Raw genomic sequence first — 24367 nt, 5'->3', positions numbered from 1 at the left:
CCCAGCTGGGCCTCCATGGGCGGATCGGCCTCCCGACCGTACATGAGATAAAATGGGGAAAACCCCGTAGCCGCATGGGGGGCCATCCTGTACGCGGCGAGGACACCAGGGACCTGCAAGTCCCAGTCAACCTGAGCCTCACATACCTGTTGGCATAACATGGAAGTAATCGTCCTGTGGAGTCGCTCCACCATCCCGTCAGTCTGTGGGTGGTACGGGGAGGTGCGCACTTTTTTTGTACCCAAAAGGTCGCACACCTCATGCAGTAAAACGCTCGAAAAAATGTTTTCCCTGGTCGGTCAGCAAGCGTTCGGGAGCACCCTTGTCCAAAACATAGCCCTGGACAAAGGCGTCCGCCACGGCCGCTGCCGATTGGTTGGCAAGCGGCCACGCCATGGGCCATCGAGTGAAGTATTCCACGCCAACCAGCAGGTACTTGTTACCCCTAGGCGTCACCGGAAAAGGCCCCAAGATATCCAGCGCAACGAGCTCATTCGTGCGCGAGACCTGAATGGACTGTAGCGGTGGATTAGCCGCAATGGGCGGTGGTTTCCGTTGAGCGCACCCTACACACCCCTTGAGTATGTTCACCACATCGCTCCCCATCCCCGGCCAATAATAGTCCCGCTGGAGCAGGGCGAGCGTTTTGTTAACTCCCAGATGCAAGAGGCGTTCGTGAGCGGCCAGAACAACTCTACCCCGCATAGCAGACGGCACGACAAGCGCGTGTCGCCGGGACATACTGTCCCACCTCATGAGTAGGCCCTGTTTAAGCACCCAGGAGCCAGCTCCCTTTTGCCCTCCCTCGGGACCCCCTGCCCTACGACGCAACGCAAGTAGGGAGCTGTCAGTCATCTGGAGTCGGCCCCATTCAATAAGAGGCAACGCAAGTAGCGAGTCCCCGCCCGTAGGAGTAGCGGGAACGTCGACCCGCGGCGCATCGGCGGCAGCGACCAACTCTCCCCCGGGGACGGCGACATGCGGCTTACAGCGCGCCGACCCCAGAAAACACGCACATTCGGAACGAGGCGACAACCACGACAGGGCATCCGCGTTGGTGTGGCGCAACCCCTTACGGTAAGTGGTCGTAAATTGGTAGTCCTGGAGGACCTCCAACCACCGTGATAATTGGCCCAAGGGCTGGGCGACCCGCAACGCGTATTGAAGCGCCGCGTGGTCCGTACGGACCGTAAAATAACGGCCCTAGAAATACGGTCTGAATTGCTGTACAAAAAAAACAATAGCCAGCAACTCGCGACGGGTCACACAGTAGCGCTGTTCCGCAGGTGACAAAACCCTGCTACTGTAGGCGACCACCCGTTCGACTCCCCCGACCACCTGTGAGAGCACCCTCCCAATGCCTGTGTTACTGGCATCCGTGTCCAGCAGGAAGGGTTTCGTAAAATCGGGGTAACACAAGGGCGGAGCACTCACCAAGGCGTCCCGAAGGGAGCAAAACGCGGCCTCCTCCTCCGGCCCCCAGCGAAACCTGACCCCTTTAGCTGTCAGAGCATGCAGGGATTTGGCTATGGTGGCGAAGTGCTCAACGAAACGGCGGTAGTAGGAAGCAAACCCAATGAAACTGCGGACCTCAGTAACCGACGTAGGCGTCGGCCATGAACTGACACAGTGTATCTTCGCGGGATCGGTGGAGATCCCCAAACGGCCGACAATGTGCCCCAAGTAGCGTACGGAATCCCGAAGTAGGTGGCATTTTGCCGGTTTAAACTTTAACTTAGCCGATCGCATCCTCAAGAACACCCCCCTTAAGCGTTGGAGGTGCTCCTCGAAAGTTCGACTGAAAACGATGACGTCGTCAAGGTAAATTAAACAGGTATCCCATTGGAGACCAGACAAAACCAATTCCATAAGCCTCTGGAACGTGGCGGGAGCAGAATGGAGTTCCATGGGCAAACGATTAAACTTGAACAGGCCTACCGGGGTCCGGAATGCGGTCTTTGGTTTGGACTCCTCATCGAGCGGCAATTGCCAGAATCCCGACAGTAGGTCTAACGTAGAAAAATAACGCGCCCCCGCCAATGCATCCAGAGATTCATCCATTCTGGGGAGCAGATACGCGTCAGCCACAGAGATCTTATTTAGGCGGCGGAAATCAACACAAAATGGCAAGGACCCGTCTTGTTTTTTAACAAGCACGATGGGTGCTCCCCATGGACTGGATGAGGGCGAAATGATGTCGGCGGTCAGCATGTCATTGACGGCCGATTGAACGTGTTCCTTCTCGGTTGGGCTTAACCGGAAAGGATTCTGCCGAATCGGGGCCGCATCACCCGTTTCAATGTGGTGGCGTAACAGGTCCGTGCACCCAATATCATACTTGTGTTTGCTGAATACGTACGAAAATTCACTTAGCAGGGCGCGCAGCGCCCCCAATTGCACACCTGACAAGTTACTGGAGCCTGCACATAACGAGTCCAACCACTGTTGATCTTCCCCCAATTGAATTTTCTGCGCCGGAGCGGGATCAACGTGCGCAATGAGCCGCTCTTCCACAGGGACCGGCGCCGCGTGAGCAAGCACGGTGCCCTGTGGAATGACGGCTGGCCGCGACCCCGCGTTCAAAACCATGACGAATGGGTCCCTGTCCGCCCGTACCAACGTCTGAGCCACCGCTAAGTCCAGACCCCCAACAGCCCTGTTCGACTCCCCCCCCAATGGCTTCCGTAAACAGAGGGGTACCAGCATCTGCGATCCCGGGGGTACGTGCACCGTATGGGTCGCCAGCGCTTGGACCGTCGCACAAGCCGTGCGCAGTTTTGTAGGGTTTGACAAAAATGAAATACGGCGACCCGACAGTAGCTCGATACAACCCTGATCAACGAGAATTTTTATCGCCATTTTAGCCAAAAAGTCTGTGCCCAACAGACATGGAACCGCCAGGGAGGAAGAGACCAAAACAGGTTCCGCCAATTTAATATCCCCTATACAAATGCTCGCCCGAATCTGGCCGACAATGCCCAAGGAGCCCCCATTCGCCGCATAACATGGCACGTCTACCGGGAGCAGGGGCCGACATTGGACGGGGAGAATGTTGTAAATAAGATCAGAAATTATAGTTGCCGACGCACCCGTGTCAACCAGCACCCTGACCTCAATACTGTCTATAAATCCCGTAACCACCGACAACCCGGCCGACGCAGCCACCATCCTGTGGCCCAACTCGGACCATTTGATCGCTCCTGGCCCCCGTACGAACCCCCCTCGCCGAACTGAATCTCCGGCCCCCATGCGTACATCCTCCGCCGCGAAGCGGCGACCTACGTGTGACGTGTATGTGGACCGAGCATGCGTGGTGCCGCGACTTGCCGGGGGTAGTTGGGACGACTTTGGGCCTTGGTCGTCGTCCAGCCGAGGTCCCGTGGCGCGCTGATGCGGAGCGCGGCACCTGGACGCCACGTGGCCTTGAAGGCCGCAGTTGTAGCACGTGACGAGAGACGTCGCAGGTTTCGGTTGCTCCTGCTTGCGGGTCGATCGCAGGGGCGAACGACCCCCCGACCTCCAATCCCCCGGTCTCACTGTAGCGAATGCCTCCTCCCGAGGCAGAATGACTTGGGGGTCGGTGTCCACCGGGGCAGGAGTTGAGACCGCGGCAGATACGCAGACGACCCCCCGCTTCCGTTTCAGGACCTCGTGTGCCTGGATGCTCGTTGCAACCCGCAACGAACAAATGTCCACCTCGTCCGCCGTGTTGATGGGGACCCCCAGGTCCTGGGCTAACGCCAGCAGCTGTTCCATCACCATGGCGTCCTGCCCCTCCTCGTCCATGCGAGGAAAGGCGGCGTCCGCGAGAGCAAGCAGCGCTGTGCGGTAGGCGAGTGTAGTTTCCGTGTCCCTCTTCCGTCACCCGTAGAATTGGTGGCGGCAGGCCGAGGGTGGTCCATACACCTTGGCCATGAGGCCCAGCGCGGCTTTGAGTGTGGAGCGGCCCGATCTCGGGGTGGACCTGAAGGCCGCGAGCGCATCGTCGTCCAGCATCGCAGGTAGCGCCCGTAGCGCCGTAGCGTCGGACCACCCCGACATTTCTTGATGGGCGAGGAATCTCCCCAGTCACCCCCCTCAGCTTTAAAGGCCGTCAACGCGGAAAGTTGCTGTTGAAACACCTAGTCGTCTTCCGATAGATTATTTTCCCGCGTTGCGCCGTCGGTATGAGAAATGGCGGCCCCGTCCATGGGTGGTGCATGGCGACTTGTGGCGCGCGCCGATGACGTGAGCGGAGGAGAGTGGAGGTCCCCGGTCACCTGGTGCTCGCGATTCCCGCCAATTGACGGGCGCTCCGTAAAAATGGCGCTATTTCCCAAGTCAGAGGCGCGAAGCGCATTTTGGCAGGAATCTCCTGCGTGCCCCTTCTCGACGTTCGCTGTCGTCCTTCCTCCTCCCGATGCGGCGATCTTCGCCAAAATGGACGCCGCGGTGAGTAGCAGCTCCGCCAGGCGAGAGTGCGCATCCTGGAGTCCGGTGTCGGACCCCAGTGGAGCGTCGGGCATCCCCGAAAGGTTCTGTGGCGTCGGCATCTCCTCTTCCTCTCCTCCCGAAGCTCGCTGTCCCGATTCGTCGTGTTCGTCCTCCCGGTCTTGCTCGTGAGTCCAATTAGTCTTCCTGGTATCCATATCTCGAAGACAGTTTCACTTCTGACGCCAGTTGTAATATCTCAATAATGGCGGGAGACGAGTTGATGGGGCAGCACTTATTTATTAACACCGGTTGCACAGTAACAGGCACAGCCGAGATAACACCTACGCTACGCGTGCCTAACTCGGCCACGCACTCAGTCTTTCCCGTAGGGTACGCGTGCCTAACTCGCCTCGTACTCAGGCTCTCCGGCTACGCTCTCCCCACGGGGAGCTATCAGACCCGCCTTGCCAGGCACGGGTCTCGACCACTGGGTTACACAGCCCGGCCCTTACAAGGACGTCGGGCCGTGAATCCCAAGGCCTCGCCTCTGAGCCTCACAGAGTCCCGGCCCTTACAAGGGCAGCGGGGCTAGGGGTCTCAGGGCCTATCTCTTCCTCCGTCTTCTGTCTTCACTGGTTCACGATTCCCCGAGTGCCCCCGCACATCGCCTTACATAGCCCTCCGCTCCAGGGGGGCGGGGCCTATGCGGACCGCGATGTGGACACCCGCCTGCAGAGCGTGATGTAGCCACCCACCACGCGCTGTCTCACGATCCTCCCCGCCAGCACGTACCACCACTACATCACCACTACATTTGCATGAGCATGGCGAGAGTTGCCACCTGTCCGGGAATATCCATCTCTGTTCATTTGGTAGGGATCAATTTGTACCGAGATATAGCACCCTTATTGTGTCGTTTACTGTGAAGTTCTGATAATTATAGACCGAGTGCTGACTGAGAAATCTGTCCAGGTTTGGTCTACAGTCAAAAATGTGGCAATCTCATAGCAACACCATCCTGTCTCCCCAGTGTGAATATGCAGTAGAGTAACTTTTCAACGCAGCGCATGTTTACATGGTGAACTTCTTTCGCACCGTACGCAGCTAACCATGTTTTAATGGAGGTGCGGGGGAATAACAAACTGAACGCAAAAATAACAGGGACACAGCCTTGAAAACGCAGAAGTGCATTTGCACGTAGGGCGGTTGTTGAAGGGGGAGAGGGATGAAAATGATTCAGAGACGTATCAGGGCAGAGCAAAGTGTTGATTGCAATCTGAACATAATAATGAAACGTAAGAAAGCATTATGCCTTAAGCAGAATTCTCGTTAATCAGTGGATATGACCTGCAATAACAGACTCACCACAAACATGGCCATTGACGAAGACAATGGAGCCAATGTTGAGAAGTGCACAAAGAAGCGTAGACATGCACATGCAAGGAATTTAACTGAGACTGGAAGCAGGACACGTCAATTGGATATCATATGCAAATTAAAGGCATCATTTTAGTTTCGAAAGGTGGGGTGAGGCAGGACACACAACTTGAAGGGATGACGGCCGGTGGTCGAGACAAACGTGGGAATGGGAGCTAAAGGAGGGAACGCAACCGACAGAGCGTCCACTGCGAAGATGTAGCAAATAAATCAACCTGTGGGCATGAGCCAGACGATTTTTGCATTGCAAATCCGCAAGAGATGATGGTGGCTTCGTACAGAAGTGGAGAAATGACGGCTGGAGATGGTGACGGCTACAAAAGTAGCTTTGGAAAGCATTTCCACGATATCACCTTCAAAACAACCATTCACTAAAACACATTTTCATTAAATGTGTATTCAGAAAGATAAACTAAAACCGTACACGAATTAGGGATTCATCTTCTACGTGACTTTACCGAAAGAACCAAGAAGAGGAATTAGATCGTTTATTTATTTTGTTACTTTAACAATGAAGATTAATTTTTTCATTGTATTAGTTTATTAGGTCTTAAGGTTGTTTTAATATTCTCTGAGATAAAAAAAAAAGTTGCCAAAAGAATGACATTAAAAGGCGCATTAATTGAAAGTGATATTTTAAATCAACCGTGTTATTCTTCGATACTGTTTTGGTTATTCTCACCTTTTTGGTGCCCCGATTGTCTTCTGAACTTCTTCTGCCATTTCAACTAATCGTCACGTTCATTTGTTACACGGCAAATCCCGTGTAGCCAGTTACTCAGCTACTTTTGTTGGCAACAGCCCAAAGCCACTAACAACAGAGTTATTGTTGGGGTGGAGAGAAGCACGGCCAGCAGCCAGCCAGGAAACTCGAGGCATATAATATTTTAATAGCAGCGTTACTTACACTGCTACAGCAGCATTGCTGTGCTGTAACTGATTTCCATTCTCTCTGTCGCAACATTCAAGGGCAACTAATGTATTAGTGCTACGCTTGGCCACACGATTTGAGAAACAACTCTTCACGGTAGGATTTGTTAACAGTTGAAGGACGATAGAAATGAAATGGGCTTTGTGGTAACATTTCACGTAAATCATTGCAACCCCGGCCCAAACCTGAGTTGCGAGTGACTCGGCAGGACGACCACACAGGCAGGGCCGACGGCGTGAGCCTGGCACCTTGGGAATTGTCATGGACAGGGAGCAATGAGGCCGCGCTACCGGTTGTCTTAGTTTTGAGGAATTCTGTCTGAAGATCTCTGATCCACAGCAACGATTAAACAAACACAATACAGACAAAAAGAACAGTGCAACTGTTGTATGAAATTGAAAGGCATTTTATTATATTAAAAAAACATTCGTCAAAAACGATTGCCAAAAACAGTATAGTATTGTCAATAATAATTTAGATTCAGTTAGAAATGTATACTATGTGAAAAATAGCAATGTATAGCGATGAAAAATACGTGAAGATAACATTCAGCATTATATTTCAATATATGAACGTGTAATGGAAAATTAAAACGATGCAATACAATTTGACAATCATGTACAGCGATACACTTAATACAATGGAGTTGAATGTGAACGCTGAAAACGTAAATATTAGTGAACATATCGTGAATAGAACCCGATTCAACAAAATATCCATGTAAATAAAACATCAATGAAGCAGGCTGCTGGAATGGATGCTCTAGGCGCCACTCTACGCGTGAGTGGAGCCAGTGGACTGAGAGGCCGTGCCAGGAGTCGATGTCGCTGGCTGCTCAATGGCCACCACCCTCTCGGCCGCTGCAGGGAGGGCGCGGCGCTGAGCCTTGACCTTCAGCTTCCCGTCTTGGGTCAAGCAGCAGCTCACGCTCTGCGGGTCCACGTCCCTGGGCAGCTGCGTCTCCCTGTGGAACTCCTGGCAGCTGTGGCTGTAGCTGCCGCTGCTGACTTCTCCGCTCTTCACCTCGCGCCGTCCAGCCACCACCAGCTTGTCTCCAGACACCTTCACGGCCAGGTCCTGTGGGGAGAAGTCCTGCACGTCCAGGGACGCGACAAACCCGTCTCCCTGCTCCTGTGGATCTTCAATCTGGAACCCACTGCTCACGGCCGGCTGCTGCAGCAGTGCGTCCCCGAGGCTGCCCGGAGCCCACGTGTGGCTGCTGAGCTGATCGACTCCACGGAAAATTCTCTCCATCCTCTCGATCTCGCTCCTCATGTCCCGCTGCAGGTGCTGGAAGAGACTTTCACCGCGGGGGTTCCAGACCGGCCAGCCTGGCCAGACGCTCCTCTCCACCACGTGCATCGCAGGGAAGTAAACACTCAGGGCCATGCTTGCTTGTTGATGTGCTTCACAGTGAGGCTCGCTTCAGCTGTAAACGCTGCTTCCTCCTCCGCCGATGTTCTGCCAGTGCAGCTACAGGAGCTGCTTTTATAGACCTGGCAGTGCTGACGAGCAGATGCCAGGGGGAGCCAGAATAGTCCAGAATGACGCAGCTGCTCCCAGGGCCTTCCATCATCGGCAAAGAATCAAGAGCGTGACTCGTGTCTCGGGCTGCAGTCTGTGAGCAGTTTACTGCCATGGCATTCACTCTGCACTGATAATTCACTCTGCATTGATAATTCACTCTGCATTGATAATTCACTCTGCACTGATTATTCACTCTGCATTGATAATTCACTCTGCACTGATAATTCACTCTGCACTGATAATTCACTCTGCACTGATAATTCACTCTGTACTGATAAATCACTATGTAACACGATATTTGCTCCTGGGTAGTAAGTGTTATTTTCTAATTGCTTATACCTCAAAAGTATAGAAAATGGCTATTATTCACCATAATCTTTCCTTTTGTGACCAGGACTTTACATGAAGGAATAACTCAAATGCACACGTTTTCTAATTGAAAATAGGTAAATTTCTAAATATCAATGTCTTGGTCACAAAAGCAAAGTTTGTAGGGAATAATAGCCATTTTCTATACTTTTGATGCGTACGCAATTAGGAAGTAACACTTACGACCCAGGAACAAAAAACATGTTTTCGTCACACAGTGATATAATGAATGTAAAATAGAGTGATGTGATATTCTATATTGAATTGAAATTACTACACTTTGAAGCGTGATACAAACCGACACTTACATTCTCGCTTACACAGCACAATGACATCATCAGCCTTATAAGGAAAGACTGAGGCACACAGTGAGATGAGCAAAGCCAACGAATGTGTCTTACTTTAAACTTTATTAATGCAAACTATACATTTTGTACAATGTTATTTTTAAAATATACGTAATGCTAAAGTTGGCAGCGTGATCTGGATGCTATTGTAGTGAACTTGTCGCAGACTGCAACCTGAGACATGAGTCACTGATATTTTCTGTGGATGAGGGAAGCCCCTGGAAGCAGCTGCGTCATTCTGGACGCTTCTGACAGCCCCTGGCATCTGCCCGTCAGCACTGCCAGGGCTATAAAAGCAGCTCCTGTAGCTGCACTGGCAGAACATCGGCGGAGGAGGAAGCAGCGCTCACAGCTCAAGCGAGCCTCACTGTGAAGCACATCAACAAGCATGGCCCTGAGTGTTTACTTCCCTGCGATGCACGTGATGGAGAGGAGTGTCTGGCCAGGCTGGCCGGTCTGGAACCCCCGCGGTGAAAGTCTCTTCCAGCAGCTGCAGCGAGACATGAGGAGCGAGATCGAGAGGATGGAGAGAATCTTCCGTGAAGTCGATCAGCTCGGCAGCCACACGTGGGCTCCGGCCAGCCTCGGAGACGCACTGCTGCAGCAGCCGGCCGTGAGCAGTGGGTTCCAGATTGAAGATCCACAGGAGCAGGGAGACGGGTTTGTCGCGTCCCTGGACAGTGCAGGACTTCTCCCCACAGGACCTGGCCGTGAAGGTGTCTGGAGACAAGCTGGTGGTGGCTGGACGGCGCGAGGTGAAGAGCGGAGAAGTCAGCAGCGGCAGCTACAGCCACAGCTGCCAGGAGTTCCACAGGGAGACGCAGCTGCCCAGGTACGTGGACCCGCAGAGCGTGAGCTGCTGCTTGACCCAAGACGGGAAGCTGAAGGTCAAGGCTCAGCGCCGCGCCCTCCCTGCAGCGGCCGAGAGGGTGGTGGCCATTGAGCAGCCAGCGACATCGACTCCTGGCACGGCCTCTCAGTCCACTGGCTCCACTCACGCGTAGAGTGGCGCCTGGAGCATCCATTCCAGCAGCCTGCTTCATTGATGTTTTGATTGTACGGATATTTTGTTAAATCGGTTTCTATTCACGATATGTTCACTAATATTTGCGTTTTCAGCGTTCACATTCAAATCCATTGGAGTAAGTGTATCGCTGTTCATGATTGTCAAATTGTGTTGCATCGTTTTAATATCCCATTACACGTTCATATATTGCAATAAGATAATGCTGAATGTTATCTTCACGTATTTTTCATCGCTGTACATTGCTATTTTTCACATAGTATACATTTCTAACTGAATCTAAATTATTATTGACAATACTATACTGTTTTTGGCAATCGTTTTTGACGAATGTTTTTTTAATATAATAAAATGCCTTTCAATTTCATACAACAGTTGCACTGTTCTTTTTGTCTGTATTGTGTTTGTTTCATCGTTGCTGTGGATCAGAGATCTTGAGACAGAATTCCCCAAAACTAAGACAACCGGTAGCGCCGCCTCATTGCTCCCTGTCCATGACAACTCCCAAGGTGCCAGGCTCACGCCGTCGGCCCTGCCTGTGTGGTCGTCCTGCCGAGTCACTCGCAACTCAGAATTGGGGCCGGGGTTGCAATGATTTACGTGAAATGTTACCACAAAGCCCATTTCACTTCTATCGCCCTTCAACTGTTAACAAATCCTAACGTGAAGAGTTGTTTCGCACATCGTATGGCCAATCGTAAACACGGATAAATTAGTTGCCCTTGAATATTGCGACTGAGAGAATGGAAATCAGTTACAGCACAGCAATGCTGCTGTAGCAGTGTAAGTCACGCTGCTATTAAAATATTCTGTCTCGAATTTCCTGGCTGGCTGCTGGCTGTGCTTCTCTCCACCCCAACAATAACTCTGTTGTTAGTGGCTTTGGGCTGTTGCCAACAAAATTCGTTTTGCAGCTCGCTACACGGAATTTGCCGTGGAAGAAATAAACGTTACGATTAGTTGAAATGGCAGAAGATCATAAAACATTCGGGGCACCAAAAAGGTGGGAATAACCAAAACTATCGAAGAATGACACGATTGATTTAAAATAGCACTTTCAAATAATGCGCCTTAAAATGTAAATTTTTTGTCAAAACATTTTTTTATCTTAGAGAATAAAAAAAAAACCCTTAAGACATATTAAACTTTTGATTTAATGCTTCCGTGACTGCAGGGATTCATATTCTTGGTTCTTTCGGTAAAGTCACGCAGAAGGAAAACAAAAAAAATTCTCACGACGTTATTATTTTATTGTTTCCCTTCTACGTGACTTTACCGAAAGAACCAAGAATACATATGAAAATAGTACAATGAAAAAATTACGCTTTATTGTAAATTAGCAAAATAAACTATGTAATTCCTTTACTATTACTCATTGGTTTTTTCGGTAAAGTCACGTATGTAGAAATAAAATAAAATTTTAATGAATAAAATGTAATCAAATTAAAATAAATCACGACGTTTCGAACGCAACACAAGCGCTCATCATCAGGTGGGAATGGGGTGAAACATATAGCGAGGGAACACACAGGGGGACATCACGTACATAGCATATAGAAAACGGCAAATTGTTATCGTTTATCTTTCTGAATACACATTTAATGAAAATGTTTTTTAGTAATTGGATGTTTTTGAAGTTGATATCATGTAAATGTTTTCGAAAGCTACTTATGCAGCCGTCACCATCTCCAGCCGTGATTTTGCCACTTCTGTACGAAGCCATCACCATCTCTTGCGGATTTCCGATGCAAAAATCTGTCTGTCTCGTTCCCATAGCTTGATTTATTCGCTCCATCTTCGCATTCGACTCTGTTGGTTGTGTTCCCTCCTTTAGCTCCCATTCCCACGTTAGTCTCGTCCACCGGCCGTCATCCCTTCAGGTTGTGTCCTGCCTCACCCCAACTTTCGAAACTAAAATAATGCCTTTAATTTGCATATGATATCCAATTGACGTGTCCTGCTTCCAGTCTCAGTATAATTCCTAGCATGTGCATGTGAAGTATTGGAATTGACGGCAGGAACTTCTTGACGGGTAACACACTTTTATTAAATCTTGACGTGTCACAATACAACGGGTGGTCTCTATCCTTTGGACTATACACTCCACTTAACTCGTGTAGACTCTATGCTTCTGGCTACACACAATACACTTGACTCGTGTAGACCCTATGCCTCTGGCTACACACAATACATTTGACTCGTGTAGACCCTATGCCTCTGGCTACACACAATACATTCGGCTCGTGTAGACTCTATGCCTATGGCTACACACACTACACTCGCCTCTGGGTTACACAGAGTCCCGGTCCCGTTAGGACAGCGGGACTAGGTACCGCAGGGCCCTATGTCTTCAACCCCGTCTTCATTCTTCGCTGGTTACATACTGCTCTTACGCCTGTGTGCATCCCCTTTTATAGCCCCTGCTCACGAGAGACGGAGCTGATGCGGACGTCGACGTGAGCATCGCTCCTTAGTGAACCAATCACGACGCACTCTCTCTACGATCCGTTTTCCCCAGCGCGTGTTAACACTACTCCACCAATCACACCGCGCTGCCACCCGGTCACTCCCTCTCAGCGCGTCACCAGCCCACAGCCAATCAGTACCCCGTAACCCACGACCCCGCGCTGACCCCTGATCCTCCACCGTCAGCGCGTGTCACCACATACACAGCCAATCATTACGCGCTGGCCTACGATCCCTAATCCCAGCGCGTATCACCTCTACATCACCCCCTCCCACATAGCTTGCAGCCGGCCCGGCTGTTAACCAACAACACAACCTAACGTCAACGCAGTAATAAAGAAGCCCCACCCCCCAGTGTGCCCCGTAACGCAACAACAACAACACAACAACAACACTTAAATAAGAAGCAATATACAGCCCGACGAACAATACAATAAAAGCGAACACCAGAAAACGAACGCGCCAAGTGTCTCTGTGACTAAACGCAGTGACGAGGCGCTCCGGCTGCCTCGACTCCTCACGTGGTAGGTCATAAAAAGTAGCGCGACCTAGCGCGAGTCCGTCTGGCCGGTCCGTCGTATGGGACGGGACGCTGGCGACCGTCCGGTGGCTCCAGCAGCTCTAGACGGCGCGGATCGGGCCTGGAAGGACCGGCCCCGCCGCGAAGATCCGGCCGCCGGTGGTCGGCAGCTGTCAGTTCCGAGACACCTGGGAGCGGATCAGGCGGAGACATGTGAGGATCAGGCAAAGACATTTCCCCCTTAGGGTCGTCGGTCACGTCACATGCTCGGCCCTCACGACACAAGGGGTAGGCCATATGGAGGCGAGAACGGTTTCAGTCGGGAGGGGTGGACGTACCAACGGCGTTTTCCCCATTTTATCTGAACGCACTGGGGGCGTGCAACCCGCACGACCTCCACGGGTCCCCGCCATGGCTTCAACAATTTAGGCGACGTAGCCAAAGGTGCCTGAGGGCAATGCAGCCAGGCCCTGTCACCTGGTTCCCAGTTGTGCACGGACACCTTCCGTGCACGCAACCGCTCGTTTGCAATTTGGCGAGCCCGCGAATTAAGCCGTGCGGCCTCCCTTGCCTCTGTCAGCTTATGAATATTAAATTTAATATGCTCTGCCAATTTCGAATTAGTTCGTGGTGCGGGCAGGTCCAGCTGCGTTTCCATGGGCGGGTCGGCTTCCCGACCGTACATCAGATAAAACGGGGAAAATCCCGTAGCTGCATGGGGGGCCATTCTATACGCGGCGAGGACCCCAGGGACCTGCAGGTCCCAATCAACATGTGCCTCACACACCTGCTGGCACAGCATAGAAGTCAATGTCCTGTGGAGCCTCTCCACCATCCCGTCCGTCTGCGGGTGGTACGGGGAGGTACGCACCTTCTTAGTACCCAACAGGTCGCACACCTCTTGCAGTAATTTACTCGAAAAATTTTTCCCTTGGTCGGTCAGCAAGCGTTCGGGAGCCCCCTTGTCCAGGACGTAGCCCTGGACAAAGGCGTCCGTCACAGCCGCCGCCGACTGGTTGGCGAGTGGCCACGCCATAGGCCACCGGGTAAAATATTCGACCCCCACCAACAGGTACTTATTACCCCTAGGCGTGACTGGAAAAGGCCCCAGAATATCGAGTGCAACGAGCTCGTTAGTGCGCGAGACCTGGATAGATTGCAGCGGTGGATTAGCTGCCACGGGCGGTGGTTTCCGTCTGGCGCACTCAACACAACCCTTCAGAATATTCACCACGTCACTCCCCATTCCCGGCCAATAATAGTCACGCTGAAGCAGGGCAAGCGTTTTGTTAACTCCCAAATGCAAGAGGCGTTCGTGTGCGGCCAAGACAACCTTCCCCCTCACAGCAGAAGGCACTACAATCGCGTGCCGCCGGGACAAACTGTCCCATCTCATTAACAGACCTTGCTTAAGTACGTAGGAGCCAGTTCGTTCATGGTCACCTTCGGAACCCCCCGTCCTGCGGCGCAATGCTAGCAGGGAGCTGTCCGCCATTTGGAGACGGCCCCACTCAATCAGCGACATTGAGAGCAGCGAGTCCTGACCCCCTGGGGTAGCGGGAACATCCCCCATTGGTGTGCCCGCGGTCGCAACCAACGCCTCCATACCTTCTGTAACTGGCGGTTTACAGCGCGCCGATCCCGATAAGCACGCACATTTGTGACAAGGCAACAACCGCGACAGGGCATCGGCATTTGTGTGTCGCAACCCCTTACGGTATGTAGTCGTGAACTGATAGTCCTGGAGGACTTCCAACCACCGCGACAATTGGCCCGAGGGCTGGGCGACCCGCAATGAATATTGGAGCGCCGCGTGGTCCGTCCGGACCGTAAAGTGACGACCATAGAGATATGGTCTGAATTGTTGTACGAAAAAAACAATGGCAAGCAGCTCGCGACGGGTGACGCAGTAGCGCTGCTCTGCCGGCGACAACACTCTGCTACCATAGGCGACCACCCGTTCGACCCCTCCAACGACTTGGGACAGCACCCCCCCAATGCCCGTGTTGCTAGCATCCGTGTCTAGCAAGAAGGGACTCGCAAAGTCCGGATAGCGCAAGGGTGGGGCCCCTACCAAGGCGTCCCGGAGGGAGCAGAATGCAGCCTCCTCCTCCGGTCCCCATCGGAACTTCACTCCTTTCGCCGTTAGAGCGTGCAAGGGTTTTGCAATGGTGGCGAAGTGCTCAACGAATCGGCAATAATAAGAAGCAAAGCCGATGAAACTGCGCACGTCCGAAACTGACGTGGGCGTCGGCCACGAACTGACACAGTCCGTCTTCGCAGGATCGGTAGAAATCCCCGAAGAGTCGACAATGTGACCCAAGTATCTAACGGATTTACGAAAAAGGTGGCATTTGGCCGGTTTAAACTTTAATTTAGCCGATCGCATTCGCAAGAACACCCCTCTCAATCGCTGGAGGTGTTCTTCAAACGTTTTACTGAAAACAATGACATCGTCAAGGTAAATCAGGCACGTATCCCATTGCAAGCCTGACAAAACCCACTCCATAAGGCGCTGAAACGTCGCAGGAGAGGAGTGAAGTCCCATGGGTAACCGGTTAAACTGAAACAGGCCCCCTGGAGTCCGAAATGCAGTCTTAGGCTTAGACTCTTCGTCGAGTGGCAACTGCCAGAATCCGGATAATAAATCAAGAGTCGAAAAGTATCGCGCACCAGACAATGCGTCGAGGGACTCGTCCATCCTGGGGAGCGGATACGCGTCGGCCACAGAGATCTTATTCAGGCGACGGAAATCGACGCAAAATCGCAAGGACCCGTCCTGCTTTTTAACGAGCACAATAGGTGCTCCCCAAGGACTGGAAGAAGGCGAAATAATGTCGGCTTCTAGCATATCGTTAACGGCCGACTGAACATGTTCCTTCTCAGCAGGACTCAGTCGGAAGGGATTTAGCCTGACCGGTGCCGCATCGCCCGTTTCAATGTGGTGGCGTAGCAGGTCCGTGCACCCAATGTCATACTTATGTTTACTGAAGACATCCGAAAATTCAATCAGCAACCCGCGCAGCGCACCCAACTGTACCGCTGACAAATCGTCCGAGTCCGCGCACAGCGAATCGACCCATTCGAGGTCCTCCTTCGGTTTTACGTTTTGCTTGGGGCTCGGATCAGCCTGCGCAACCAGCCGCTCTTCCGCAGGGACCCGCGCCGCGTGAGCTAGCACGGTGCCCTGCTGAATGACGGCCGGCCGCGACCCAGCGTTTAAAACCATTACAAACGGATCCCTGTCAGCCCCAACCAAAGTGTGAGCCACCGACAAATCGAGACCTCCAACAGCCCTATTAGAAGGACCCAAAAGCATGCCTTGTTCCGAGGCCTCCCTCACCCATGGTTTCCGCAACCGGAGGGGAATTAACATTTGTGAACCCGGGGGCACGTGCACGGTCTGTGTCGCTAACGCTTGTATCGTAGCGCACGCCGTCCGAATTTCAGTAGGGCTCGTCAAAAATGAAATACGGCGACCCGATGGTAATTCAATGCAACGCTGATCAATGAGAATTTTGATAGGCATTTTTGCCAAAAAATCAGTGCCCAATAGACAAGGAACCGCCAGGGAGGACGAAACGAAAACGGGTCCCGACAATTTGATATCACCAATGCAAATGGACGCCCTAATCTGACCGATAATGCCCAATGATCCCCCGTTAGCGGCGTAAAATGGCACATCCACCGGAAGAAGCGGACGACATTGTACAGGGAGAATGTTATAAATGAGGTCCGATATAATAGTCGCCGATGCCCCCGTGTCCACTAACACCCTGACCTCGACCCCATCAATAGATCCCGTAACGACGGATGAACCCGCTGAGGCAGCCACTATTATGTGCCCCAACTCCGACCATTTAATGTCTCCCCGGTCCCGGCCGAACCCCCCTCGCCGAACCGAATCCCCGAACCCTACTCGGCTCTCCTCCGCCGCAACGCGACGGCCCATGCGTGTCGAGTATGCGGGCCGGGCATGTGAGGTGCCGCGACTTGCCGGGGTTTGCAGGGATGACTTGGGGCCTTGTTCGTCGTCCAGCCGAGGTCCCATGGCGCGCTTACGTGGGGCGCGGCAACTGGAGGCCACATGGCCCCGGAGGCCGCAGTTATAACACGTGATGACAGTCGTCGGAGATCTCGGTTGCTCCAGCTTGCGGGCCGATCGCAGAGGCGAACGACCCCCCGACCTCCAGTCCCCCGGTCGTCCCGCGATGAACGCCTCCTCTCGTGGGCTGACGACTTGGGGCACGGTGACTACCGGGCCCGGAGCTGAGGCCACGGCAGCGTTGCAGACGACCCCTTGTTTACGTTGAAGGACCTCGTGCGCTTGTATGCTCGTAGCGACCCGTAAGGAAGAAATATCGGTCTCGTCGGCCGTGTTGATGGGGACCCCCAGGTCCTGCGCCAACTTGAGCAGTTGCTCCAAAACCATCGCATCTTGGCCTCCGCGTCCATACGAGGGAACGCGGCGTCGGCGAGAGCCAGCAACGCCGTGCGATAGGCGAGCACGGTCTCCGTGTCCGCCTTCCGTCTTGCATAAAAATGATGGCGACACGCCGAGGGAGGACCATAGACCTTGGCCATGAGAGCCAGCGCATCCTTGAGCGTGGAGCGGTCCGACCTGCGTGCGGACGTGAAGGCCGCGAGCGCGTTGTCGTCCAGCATGGCAGGCAGTGCCCGCAGTGCCGTAGCGTCGGACCAGGCGGACATCTCCTGATGCGCCAAAAACCTGCGCTGAAATTGGCCCCAGTCCCCGCCTTCCGCCTTGAAGGCTGACAACGTGGGAAGGCGCTGTTGAAAGATGAAGTCGTCCTCCTCCTCGTGCTTCCTCTCCGCCGCCCCGTTGGTGTGTGAGATGGCGGCCCCAGTGGCGGGTGTTTGATGGCGGTCCGCAGCGCGCGTTGGTGACGTAAGCGGGCGCGCTTGGAGAACCGCTGCCACGTGGTGATGGCCATTCCCGCCAAAAGTCGGCGCAGATGAAATGGCGGGAATCGCCAAGTCATTTTGGCGGGAATCTGCGGGGCGACCCTGTAGAACGTCCGCCGCCGTCCCCGCTCCTCCCGACGAGCTGATCTCCGCCAGGATGGACGCGGCGGCGAACAGCAGCTCCGCCAGGCGGGAGTGCGCCTCGCGGAGCACGGCGTCGGTCCCCCGTCGCTCGTCCGGCGCCGTCGGCGGATCCTGCAGCGTGGGCAATTCCTCGTCCTCACCCCCCGATGCCAGCTGGCCCGAGTCGTCGAGGTTGTCCCCGCGGTCAATCCCGTGGGTCCGACGGGTCTTCCTTGTATCCATGCTTGGAAGACCGTTTCACTTCTGACGCCAGTTGAAGTATTGGAATTGACGGCAGGAACTTCTTGACGGGTAACACACTTTTATTAAATCTTGACGTGTCACAATACAACGGGTGGTCTCTATCCTTTGGACTATACACTCCACTTAACTCGTGTAGACTCTATGCTTCTGGCTACACACAATACACCTGACTCGTGTAGACCCTATGCCTCTGGCTACACACAATACATTTGACTCGTGTAGACCCTATGCCTCTGGCTACACACAATACATTCGGCTCGTGTAGACTCTATGCCTATGGCTACACACACTACACTCGCCTCTGGGTTACACAGAGTCCCGGTCCCGTTAGGACAGCGGGACTAGGTACCGCAGGGCCCTATGTCTTCAACCCCGTCTTCATTCTTCGCTGGTTACATACTGCTCTTACGCCTGTGTGCATCCCCTTTTATAGCCCCTGCTCACGAGAGACGGAGCTGATGCGGACGTCGACGTGAGCATCGCTCCTTAGTGAACCAATCACGACGCACTCTCTCTACGATCCGTTTTCCCCAGCGCGTGTTAACACTACTCCACCAATCACACCGCGCTGCCACCCGGTCACTCCCTCTCAGCGCGTCACCAGCCCACAGCCAATCAGTACCCCGTAACCCACGACCCCGCGCTGACCCCTGATCCTCCACCGTCAGCGCGTGTCACCACATACACAGCCAATCATTACGCGCTGGCCTACGATCCCTAATCCCAGCGCGTATCACCTCTACACATGTATACGCTTCCTTGTGCACTTCTCAACATTGGCTCCATTGTCTTCATCAATGGCCATGTTTGTGATGAGTCTGTTATTGCAGGTCATGTCCCCTGATTAACGAGCATTCTGCTTAAGGCAAAATGCTTTCTTACGTTTTATTATTAAGTTCAGATTACAATAACCACTTTGCTCTGCCCTGATACGTCTCTCTTAATACTTTTCATCCCTCTCCCCCTTCAACAACCGCCCTACGTGCAAATGCACTTCTGTGTTTTCAATCTGTGTCCCTGTTCTTTTTGCGATCAGTTTGTTATTCCCCCGCACCTCTATTAAAGCATGGTTGACTGCGTACGGTGCGAAAGAAGTTCACCAAGCAAACATACGCTGCGTTGAACAAGTGACTCTACTGCATATTCACACTGGAGACACAGGAGGGTGTTGCTATGAGATTGCCAACTTTTTGACTGTAGACCAAACCTGGACAGATTTCTCAGTCAGCACTCGGTCTATAATTATCAGAACTTCACAGTAAACGACAATAACGTTCAACACAATAGGGGTGCTATATCTCGGTACAAATTGATACCTACCAAATGAACAGAGATGGATATTCCCGGACAGGTGGCAACTCTCGCCATGCCCATGCAAACATACACAACATCCTGACCATGAATCGGCTATGCGGCTGATTAAATGTCAAGCATTGGAGATTTAATTTTGATCAAATTTTGTTCATTTTGATCGATTATTGCGCAGTTTAAATATGTATTTTCATATCAGTATTTACGTCACTACACTGATGTCCATTCGGCTGTACTCAGCTCACCGTTCATTTAAAATAATTTAAAATGCTGCTTAATAATTAAACATCCTCAGTTGTGCATCATGAGGTTCAGTATATAAACTGGACTTAGAACATTGGGTTTTATGCAACAAAAACTTTATTTAAAAATGTCTTTTAAAAAAATACAGTATACGGACGAAAGCCACAAATCAAACGTTGTTTTTGTTTATGTACTGCATACAATGTTAACAGTAAGAGCTAAAAGCAGGAACGTACATGTACACCTAAATAACTATATTCGTGTGTAAACAATAAATTGCTTACAATATTGTACTTATTGTTGCCCCGTAAAATGCAACATTCTTAATCTAATGAGTCGCATTGAAAATAACGTCCTGCAGGATGTTAAATTACTGTTAAGATACGACACATTACATATATTTAAACATTCTCCTGAAGACTTAAAATACAAAATTCATGACATTGTATCAAATTAAATTCCAGCACGAATACTGTTTAAATAGCCAGACACGGGAATGGATGCTCCAGGACGCCACTCTACACGTGAGTGGAGCCAGTGGACTGAGAGGCCGTGCCAGGAGTCGATGTCGCTGGAAGCTCAATGGCCACCACCCTCTCGGCCGCTGCAGGGAGGGCGCGGCGCTGAGCCTTGACCTTCAGCTTCCCGTCTTGGGTCAAGCAGCAGCTCACGCTCTGCGGGTCCACGTCCCTGGGCAGCTGCGTCTCCCTGTGGAACTCCTGGCAGCTGTGGCTGTAGCTGCCGCTGCTGACATCTCCGCTCTTCACCTCGCGTCATCCAGCCACCACCAGCTTGTCTCCAGACACCTTCACGGCCAGGTCCTGTGGGGAGAAGTCCTGCACGTCCAGGGACGCGACGAACCCGTCTCCCTGCTCCTGTGGCTCTTCAATCTGGAACCCACTGCTCACGGCCGGCTGCTGCAGCAGTGCGTCTCCGAGGCTGCCAGGAGCCCACGTGTGGCTGCTGAGCTGATCGACTCCACGGAAAATTCTCTCCATCCTCTCGATCTCGCTCCTCATGTCCCGCTGCAGGTGCTGGAAGAAACTTTCACCGCGGGGGTTCCAGACCGGCCAGCCTGGCCAGACGCTCCTCTCCACCACGTGCATCGCAGGGAAGTAAACACTCAGGGCCATGCTTGCTTGTTGATGTGCTTCACAGTGAGGCTCGCTTCAGCTGTAAACGCTGCTTCTTCCTCCGCCGATGTTCTGCCAGTGCAGCTACAGGAGCTGCTTTTATAGACCTGGCAGTGCTGACGAGCAGATGCCAGGGGGAGCCAGAATAGTCCAGAATGACGCAGCTGCTCCCAGGGCCTTCCATCATCGGCAAAGAATCAAGAGCGTGACTCGTGTCTCGGGCTGCAGTCTGTGAGCAGTTTATTGCCATGGCATTCACTCTGCACTGATAATTCACTCTGCATTGATAATTCACTCTGCATTGATAATTCACTCTGCACTGATAATTCACTCTGCATTGATAATTCACTCTGCACTGATAATTCACTCTGCACTGATAATTCACTCTGTACTGATAATTCACTCTGCACTGATAATTCACTCTGTACTGATAAATCACTATGTAACACGATATTTGCTCCTGGGTAGTAAGTGTTATTTTCTAATTGCTTATACCTCAAAAGTATAGAAAATGGCTATTATTCACCATAATCTTTCCTTTTGTGACCAGGACTTTACATGAAGGAATAACTCAAATGCACACGTTTTCTAATTGAAAATAGGTAAATTTCTAAATATCAATGTCTTGGTCACAAAAGCAAAGTTTGTAGGGAATAATAGCCATTTTCTATACTTTTGATGCGTACGCAATTAGGAAGTAACACTTACGACCCAGGAACAAAAAACATGTTTTCGTCACACAGTGATATAATGAATGTAAAATAGAGTGATGTGATATTCTATATTGAATTGAAATTACTACACTTTGAAGCGTGATACAAACCGACACTTACATTCTCGCTTACACAGCACAATGACATCATCAGCCTTATAAGGAAAGACTGAGGCACACAGTGAGATGAGCAAAGCCAACGAATGTGTCTTACTTTAAACTTTATTAATGCAAACTATACATTTTGTACAATGTTATTTTTAAAATATACGTAATGCTAAAGTTGGCAGCGTGATCTGGATGCTATTGTAGTGAACTTGTCGCAGACTGCAACCTGAGACATGAGTCACTGATATTTTCTGTGGATGAGGGAAGCCCCTGGAAGCAGCTGCGTCATTCTGGACGCTTCTGACAGCCCCTGGCATCTGCCCGTCAGCACTGCCAGGGCTATAAAAGCAGCTCCTGTAGCTGCACTGGCAGAACATCGGCGGAGGAGGAAGCAGCGCTCACAGCTCAAGCGAGCCTCACTGTGAAGCACATCAACAAGCATGGCCCTGAGTGTTTACTTCCCTGCGATGCACGTGATGGAGAGGAGTGTCTGGCCAGGCTGGCCGGTCTGGAACCCCCGCGGTGAAAGTCTCTTCCAGCAGCTGCAGCGAGACATGAGGAGCGAGATCGAGAGGATGGAGAGAATCTTCCGTGAAGTCGATCAGCTCGGCAGCCACACGTGGGCTCCGGGCAGCCTCGGAGACGCACTGCTGCAGCAGCCGGCCGTGGGCAGTGGGTTCCAGATTGAAGATCCACAGGAGCAGGGAGACGGGTTTGTCGCGTCCCTGGACGTGCAGGACTTCTCCCCACAGGACCTGGCCGTGAAGGTGTCTGGAGACAAGCTGGTGGTGGCTGGACGGCGCGAGGTGAAGAGCGGAGAAGTCAGCAGCGGCAGCTACAGCCACAGCTGCCAGGAGTTCCACAGGGAGACGCAGCTGCCCAGGGACGTGGACCCGCAGAGCGTGAGCTGCTGCTTGACCCAAGACGGGAAGCTGAAGGTCAAGGCTCAGCGCCGCGCCCTCCCTGCAGCGGCCGAGAGGGTGGTGGCCATTGAGCAGCCAGCGACATCGACTCCTGGCACGGCCTCTCAGTCCACTGGCTCCACTCACGCGTAGAGTGGCGCCTGGAGCATCCATTCCAGCAGCCTGCTTCATTGATGTTTTGATTGTACGGATATTTTGTTAAATCGGTTTCTATTCACGATATGTTCACTAATATTTGCGTTTTCAGCGTTCACATTCAAATCCATTGGAGTAAGTGTATCGCTGTTCATGATTGTCAAATTGTGTTGCATCGTTTTAATATCCCATTACACGTTCATATATTGCAATAAGATAATGCTGAATGTTATCTGAAAGTATTTTTCATCGTTATACATTGCTATTTTTCACATAGTATACATTTCTAACTGAATCTAAATTTTTATTGACAATACTGTACTGTTCTTGCCAATGGTATTTGACGAATGTTTTTTATATATATAATAAAATGCCTTTCAATTTCATGCAACAGTTGTACTGTTCTTTTTGTCTGCATTGTGTTTGTTTCATCGTTACTGTGGATCAGAGTTCTGGACACAGAATTCCCCAAAACTAAGACAACCGGTAACGCTGCCTCATTGCTCCCTGTCCATGACAACTCCCAAGGTGCCAGGCTCACGCCGTCGGCCCTGCCTGTGTGGTCGTCCTGCCCAGTCACTCCGCACTCAGAATTGGGGCCGGGGTTGCAATGATCTACGTGAAATGTTACCACAAATGCCATTTCAGTTATATCGTCCTTCAACTGTTAACAAATCATACTGTTGTAATGCGAGCGTAAATGGGGTTGCTGCTGGACTCTGGCCCAATCACACGACCTTTGGTATTGGGGGCGGAGCCCGGTATGGGGGGCGTGTGAGAGGGGCCGCCGTTCACCTCGGCTCCAATGGGAAGCGAGGTGAATGGAGGTGGAGCCAGCAGGGCAGTATGGGAAGGCCGGAGCTGACGATCCGGATGGGAGGAGTCAGGGTCACGTGGGAGAGAGGTTATAGAGGGGAGCCCAGAAGAGATCGAGGCCAGTTGATGGAGTGAAGAAGCGGGACCACGTTGGGTGGCCGCCGTGCCATCAGAAAAGTGACTTTACCGAAAGAACCAAGAAGATGAATCCCTGAGGTCACGAAAGCTTTAAATCGAAAATTAACTCTGTTATTTATGGCTTTGGGCTGTTGCCAACAAAAGTAGCTGGGCAACAGGCTACACGGATTTGCCGTGTAACAAATTAACGTGACGATTAGTTGAAATGGTAGACGATGTTCAGAAGACAATCGGGGCACCAAAAAGGTGGGAATTACCAAAACAGTATCGAGGAATGACACGGTTTATTTAAAATAGCACGTTCAATTAATGCGCCTTTTAATGTCATTCTTTTGGCAAACTTTTTTATCTTAGAGAATATTAAAACAACCTTAAGACATTAAACTAGTACAATTAAAAATTTACGCTTTATTTTAAAATTAACAAAATAAAGAAACGATCTAATTCTTATACTGTTATAGTTTATCTTTCTGAATACACATTTAATGAAAATGTGATTTA

The 24367-nt window shown here is 51.7% G+C and overlaps 3 protein-coding genes and 1 pseudogene across 3 annotated transcripts; 2 read left to right on the top strand and 2 right to left on the bottom strand.

The window, feature by feature from the left end:
• Positions 1 to 7166: 7166 nt before the first annotated feature.
• LOC133345842 (heat shock protein beta-11-like) lies at positions 7167 to 8229 on the bottom strand. The gene has a single exon (XM_061556862.1). It carries the CDS (start codon positions 8168 to 8170, stop codon positions 7556 to 7558), a length of 615 nt encoding a protein of 204 aa, XP_061412846.1. The 5' UTR covers positions 8171 to 8229; the 3' UTR covers positions 7167 to 7555.
• A 1114-nt stretch (positions 8230 to 9343) lies between these two features.
• LOC133345841 (heat shock protein 30-like) lies at positions 9344 to 10068 on the top strand (annotated as a pseudogene).
• Positions 10069 to 20064: 9996 nt separating this feature from the next.
• Positions 20065 to 21090, bottom strand: LOC133345739 (heat shock protein beta-11-like). Its single transcript, XM_061556707.1, has one exon. It carries the CDS (start codon positions 21032 to 21034, stop codon positions 20675 to 20677), a length of 360 nt encoding a protein of 119 aa, XP_061412691.1. The 5' UTR covers positions 21035 to 21090; the 3' UTR covers positions 20065 to 20674.
• A 1142-nt stretch (positions 21091 to 22232) lies between these two features.
• On the top strand, positions 22233 to 23298 carry LOC133345737 (heat shock protein beta-11-like). Its single transcript, XM_061556706.1, has one exon. It carries the CDS (start codon positions 22295 to 22297, stop codon positions 22907 to 22909), a length of 615 nt encoding a protein of 204 aa, XP_061412690.1. The 5' UTR covers positions 22233 to 22294; the 3' UTR covers positions 22910 to 23298.
• Positions 23299 to 24367: the final 1069 nt, after the last annotated feature.

The sequence above is a fragment of the Lethenteron reissneri genome, chromosome 23 (genome assembly GCF_015708825.2).
Source record: "Lethenteron reissneri isolate LAM-NWPU_2019-01 chromosome 23, ASM1570882v1, whole genome shotgun sequence".
NCBI lineage: Eukaryota > Metazoa > Chordata > Hyperoartia > Petromyzontiformes > Petromyzontidae > Lethenteron > Lethenteron reissneri.
The sequence above is the reverse complement of the archived record's forward strand: the minus strand, read 5'-3'. Positions and strand labels throughout refer to the sequence as shown.

What these genes read in the sequence shown, in the direction of transcription:
- LOC133345842 (XM_061556862.1), bottom strand. Translation starts at nt 8,170, where the DNA reads ATGGCCCTGAGTGTTTACTTCCCTGCGATGCACGTGGTGGAGAGGAGC.
- LOC133345739 (XM_061556707.1), bottom strand. Translation starts at nt 21,034, where the DNA reads ATGGCCCTGAGTGTTTACTTCCCTGCGATGCACGTGGTGGAGAGGAGC.
- LOC133345737 (XM_061556706.1), top strand. Translation starts at nt 22,295, where the DNA reads ATGGCCCTGAGTGTTTACTTCCCTGCGATGCACGTGATGGAGAGGAGT.